At 45.6% G+C, this 5,890-nt stretch overlaps 1 protein-coding gene across 1 annotated transcript in view; it reads right to left on the reverse strand.

Annotated features, from left to right (window-relative positions):
- Nucleotides 1–5,674, reverse strand: part of Rrp12 (ribosomal RNA processing 12 homolog) — a 35,612-nt gene extending 29,938 nt beyond the window's left edge. The window contains exons 1-4 of the mRNA XM_031390326.1: nucleotides 5,426–5,674; nucleotides 4,620–4,849; nucleotides 1,443–1,526; nucleotides 119–195 (exon numbers count right to left, since the gene is read on the reverse strand). Of these exons, the coding sequence (XP_031246186.1) occupies nucleotides 119–195; nucleotides 1,443–1,526; nucleotides 4,620–4,849; nucleotides 5,426–5,564 (530 nt within the window). The 5' untranslated portion in view covers nucleotides 5,565–5,674. The remainder of the gene's footprint in view (nucleotides 1–118; nucleotides 196–1,442; nucleotides 1,527–4,619; nucleotides 4,850–5,425) is intronic.
- Nucleotides 5,675–5,890: the final 216 nt, after the last annotated feature.

The raw sequence follows: 5,890 nt of genomic DNA on the forward strand, positions 1-5,890 counted from the left end.
AGGATGTGGGCTGGAAAGACATATTCTGTCTCTCTGTCTCTCTCATATACAGACACAGGCAGGCAGGCAGGCAGGCAGGCAGGCGCACACACATCTGCCAAGTCCCAGCTGGACTCACCGCTTCAGGACAAGGTTCAGTAGGTACGCAACAGCAGCCAGTGACTCTGGAGACTCCACTGCTTCCATTGTTGTCATCTGAGGGCCAGAGTGAGGTGTACAGATAGGTAAGCAACACAATGCTCGCACAGGAATGTGTGGGTGGCAGGTGGAACCAACATGCTTTGCTCTGAGTTATGATCAAGAACCGTCTTCAAGGTATGTAAGGTTCAAATCTGAGCTCTGCCACTGTGTAACTTTGGCCTAGTAACCTTATACTTCTTACTTTATTCATTTATTCTTTGAGATTACAATGTATCACTATGTAGCCCTGGTTGGCCTTAAACTCAAGGAAATCCACAGGCCTCTCCCTCTGTCTCCCAAGTGCCCTTAAGTAACCTTTTGTGACTCAGTTTTCTTCTGATAAAATAAGGATAAGAGGCTCTTACTCCTGCTTCTCTCCCTTGCCTCTTGCCCCCTTGCTCCTCCTCTCTCCCCATTCCCTCCCCCGCTCTCTCCACATGGTTATGGCCATCCCCTACTTCTCTACTCTCTCCTTCTCTCTGCCTTTCTCTGCCTCTGCTACCCTCTTAACTCCCCTCCCCATGCCCTAAATAAACTCTATTCTATACAAAAAAAAAAAAAAATAGGGATAAGAGTATTTTTATCTTGCTTGGCATAGTGGTGGCATTCTCCATTAGGATGAACAATCAAAAAGAAAGGAAGAAAGACTATCATCTTGTGGGCTAAGGATGCAGTTGAGTTACTTAAAGCATATGTAAAACCCTGGGTACAAGTCCTAGTACTGAAACAAACGAACAAACAAACAAACAAACAAAAACCCACAGCAGAGGTGATGCTGTGCATGGACTCACAGCTCACAGCCCTTGGGAAGCTGAGGCAGGAAGACTGACATCATTTCAAGAGCAGCCAGAGTTGCGCAGTGAAAACCTGTTGTAAATGTAAATCCCCCAAACTGTCCTCCATTATCAGGTAATTTCTGGAAAACTCTGGGACATTTAAACAGTATGCTAGTATTATTATGCATATAATCTTGTCCAGTCCTGTCCCTAAAAGGACCATAGGGACCCCTAGATCATACCTTAGAAGTAGTTTTTTACTAAAGGATCTTCCAGTTCTAACTTGTCTTCATAAGATAGTGGACTTTTGTCTTACAAGGTGGGGACAGTAAATGCTACCAGCCTTACTGATAATCCACCAGAGAACAGAAGCACTTTTACCCCCTGGGGGTTGTCCTGCTCCGACAGGCCAGGGGTACCTGTTTTCTCTTGATAGCCTGACTGACCTGCTGCTCTGAACATGCAGCACCCATCGCACACACTCACCAGAGCAGCAAAGTACTCTGTCTCCGTCTCCTTGCCTCCCTGGGATCTAATCACCTCCGTGACAGCAGCCAGCACAGCACAGATCTGCACAGGAGGAAAGAGAAAGTAGCCATGACGTATCTTAAACACAACCCTGGCCCGGGTAGGCCCTTTCCCTTTCACAAATTGATGTCCTGATGAAACCCAAAGTCAGGCAAGATCTAAGTACACAGCTGGAGTACACACCTCAGGGCCTAATGAACAAGAGGCACAGAATCATGATTGCTCCTAAGCCACCTCAAGGGCACTGTTTCTTATACAAATACCTCCGTGAATGTGTACTGCAGCCACAAACTGGAACAGATAGTCAGCAACAGGAGGTTGATAATATACTACTATGGGGGCTGGAGAGGGGTTAGAGAGGAGGGATTGGGCAGTGGTGGCACACACCTTTAATCCCAGCACTTGGGAGGCAGAGGCAGGTGGATTTCTACAGAGTGAGTTCCAGGACAGCCAGGGCTACACAGAGAAACCCTCTCTTGAAAAACCAAAAATAAATGAATAAATTATTAATAATAATAAATTACTTTAGACTTGATAGGCTTCTTTGTTATAATAATAATAATAATAATAATAATAATAATAATATTGAAAACAACTACTTTAGACTTGATGGGCTTCTTTTTTTTAATTTTTTAAATTATTTATTTATTTTATGAATATGAATACTCTGTAGCTGTATAGATAGTTATAAGCCACCATATGGTTGCTGGGATTTGAACTCAGGACCTTTGGAAGAGCAGTCAGTGCTCTCACCCACTGAGCCATCTCTCCAGACCTGATAGGCTTCTTTGTTGTTTTGTTTTGTTTTTTTAAAATAGAGTCTGGCTATGTAGCCCAGGCTGGCTTCAAACTAACAGCAATTCTCCTGCCTCAGCTTTTCAAGTACTGAGATTACTGAGATTATAGCAGGCATGTACCAGAAAATGAGATTTAAATGTTATATGACTACTGAAAAACAAAAACAAAAAAAACCCAACAATGTGAAAATAATTAGATACAATGACTTAGAAATACTGTTTTGTCTGTGACAAATTTGTAGAACAATGGATATAAAATATAGCCCTATCTTAGTAAACCCTAGTAAATATACAAAGTGTTGAACAGAACTAGGTATGGCGGTGCATACCTGTAATCCAAGCATTCAAGAGGCCAACATGAGCCACAAAGTACAATCCAGGCCGACCTGAGCTAGACTAAACCACCTTGTCATCTGGCAGTGGCACACACCTTTAAGCCCAGCACTTGGGAAACAGAGCCTTATGGATCTCTTGAGTTCAAGGCTAGCCTGGTCTATACAACAAGCTTCAGGCCAGCCAGGAGTATAGGGTGAGACCCTAGTCTAAAAACAAAACAAAACAAAAACAATAACCACAACAAATCCTGCCGGGTAGGGCTGCACATCTACATGGATGGCTCAGTGGTTAGGAACCCTTGCTGCTATTGCACAGGACCGGAGTTTGGTTCCTAGCACCCACATGGGTAGCTCACAACCAACTCCAACTCCAGCTCCAGGAGATATTACCAACATGGACACATGTGCACACATGCATACACACACACATACACACATACACACAAATGAAACTGAAATAAAAAAGAGTGTAAAAAAGTAACACAAAGATATATTAAAATGCTAATATTTTATATATACTGGTCAAATACATTAATTTCACCTATTTCCTTTTACTTTTTAAATGTAGCTTCTAAAATTAAAAATTTACACATGGCTCACTTTATAGCACTATTGGGCAGTGCTAGCCTAGAAATACACAGTGACCCATTAACAATACCCACTGGAGGGACTCAAATTAGGAGACTAGTTATAACATTTTAGTCTATTTATATCTCTGTAGATCATTTAGGGTTTTTTTGATTTGGGTTTTTTTTCTTGTTTTATTTTTGTTTTTTTAAGACAGGGTTTCTCTGTATAGCCCTGACTGTCCTGGTACTCACTCTGTAGACCAGGCTGGCCTTAAACTCAGAAATCCGCCTGTCTCTGCCTCCCAAGTGCTAGGACTAAAGGTGTGCGCCACCACTGCCTGGCTCATTTAGTATTTTGATATTCCTCATTTAAACAATGAAAAACATAAACATTAACTTTGAAATGTCAATTAAATAAGACATTTCTTGTTAAACAAAACAAATCCTAACCATGGCTATTCACCATGAACACTGGCCTCCCTGGAAACACATGTAAAAATTCCTGTGTGAAGAACAGTTGAGGAGACAAGTGTTGAAAACATTTCTACCTTCAATCTGGCTCAGCCAGTAATGATACTTGCTTCCGAAGCTGCCAAGCTGAATTTGGTCCCTACATGGCAGAAGGAAGAGAAAGGTCTTCCTAAAGTTGTCTTCTGCCGGGCGGCAGTGGCGCACGCCTTTAATCCCAGCACTTGGGAGGCAGAGACAGGCGGATTTCTGAGTTCCAGGTCAGCCTGGTCTACAAACTGAGTTCCAGGACAGCCAGGGCTATACAGAGAAACCCTGTCTCGAAAAACCAAAAAAAAAAAAAAAAAAGTTGCCTTCTGACCTTCATGCCCACACTGTGGCACTCGCAATAAAAATAACTATACTTTGTTGAGTATGATGACACAAACCTTTAACCCCAGCCCTTGAGAGGCAAGAGCAGATTGATCTCTATGAATTTGAAGCCAGCCTGGTCTACATACGGAAACTTTGAAAGAAATAAACAACAGGGCTGGTGAGATGGCTTAGCGGGTAAGAGCACCAACTTCTCTTCCTAAGGTCCAGAGTTCAAATCCCAGCAACCACGGTAGCTCACACCCCCCCCCCCCAATGAAATCTGATGCCCTCTTCCGAAGCTAGCGAGATCTACAGGAGTGAGCAGAGGTCCTAAAAGTCAATTCCCAACAACCAGATGAAGGCTCACAACTACAGTGTACATAAATAAATAAGTAAATAAATAAATCTTTAAAAAAATTTTTCAGATATATATGAACATCACCACATACTTTTTTAAAGGAGACTCTGCCTAAGAAGGGTATATGTAAAGGGCACAAAGAGTAAGAGACATGACACATCATCCAGAAATACCAGCTGCTGTCACCAGAGCTGTAAGAAGTCTTGAATGTGCCCCGCCCACTGCCCTACAAACTCCCGAGTCAAATCTCCTACCTCCTTGTGAGCCGCTGAGTTGGACTCCCAGAAGCGCTGCACTTTGCTGAAGGTGACGTTTGTACAGTCAGACAAGCCACTCAGAAACGTGCCCGAGGACTTCTCAGTGAAAGCCACCTCCGGGTCTTGGTCCATGGTCGTCTCAGGGGCTTGGCTTTTGCCCAGGCTCAGGGTTCCCGACTGCAGCTCATTATGCAACTTCACAGCATCAACTGTCAGGTCGCTCTTCCCTGAGAACCAGAGTAACCAGGTAATGGCCCCATTTCCACCCAAACTTCCTTTGGCTGAAGGAACAGAACCCCTAAGAAACAAACCAGAGAGTTCAGATCCCCAATCCCAGCGGCTGCATCCCGAACCCGGCTTGCCTGCACAGCCCTGTCTGTGTACGCTTGCAACTTTCAAAGCCAAGAGAAAGGAACCCGCGGATCTGTTTCTGCTTCCCTGAACTAACGGCACAGCGACATCCTGAGCCGGGGTCGAATGCAGTACAGACACCCGAAGGCTGAAGATGTGGGTTAGTAGTTGAGTGTTCAGTTAGTGTGCACGAGGTCCTGGGTTTGCCCCCCTGACACTCCCTCAACACATACATTTAGACTTATCTAACGAGGCGCCCTAGGGTAGTGACGGCCACGTATGCCAACCCTGAGACTGCGGTATCCTAGACAAGCCATTTCCCTTCAGAGGACAGTTTCCGCAACTGTCCAACTCGAGGGGCGGGTCTTCGCTGTGAGCCCCAGGGCTGACAGTATAAAGTGGCAGGACGAACGCCACAAGACGCCGCCCCAGGACTCCCACGGCCGGACTACCTGACGGGCGGCTGAAGAAGCGGCTGCGAGCGGCCTGGCGATGGCGGCAGGTGGCGGGGTTGCTGTCGCTGCTGTGGCCTTTCTTCCAGCGCTTCAGCTTGGCCGAGGCACCCGAGGGCAATTTCCCCGAGCGACCCATGTTGACCAAACGGTGGCTCGGACTCGCTCAGACAACTCGCGTCCAGCCCCGCCGAGGAGACAGCAGAACCCACGTGTGCGTCCTCGGCCGGCTTCTTAGCGCTTCCTCCGACGTCACTTCCTGTCTCCGGTTTGTTACCACGGCGAAACCAATCAGCATCCGTTCTGAGGCTTCCGGTTTGCTCTGAGAACTTCTTATTCTGGCAAAGGAGTGCTGGTGTTTAGGATGCTATAGACTCCTGCTGCACCGCCACGATTCACGGCCGTGGAGAAAGCCTTATAAAACGGGGATTCCATATTACTCTCAGAAACAAAACAAAACAAAAC

Source organism: Mastomys coucha, unplaced genomic scaffold (genome assembly GCF_008632895.1).
Source record: "Mastomys coucha isolate ucsf_1 unplaced genomic scaffold, UCSF_Mcou_1 pScaffold21, whole genome shotgun sequence".
NCBI lineage: Eukaryota > Metazoa > Chordata > Mammalia > Rodentia > Muridae > Mastomys > Mastomys coucha.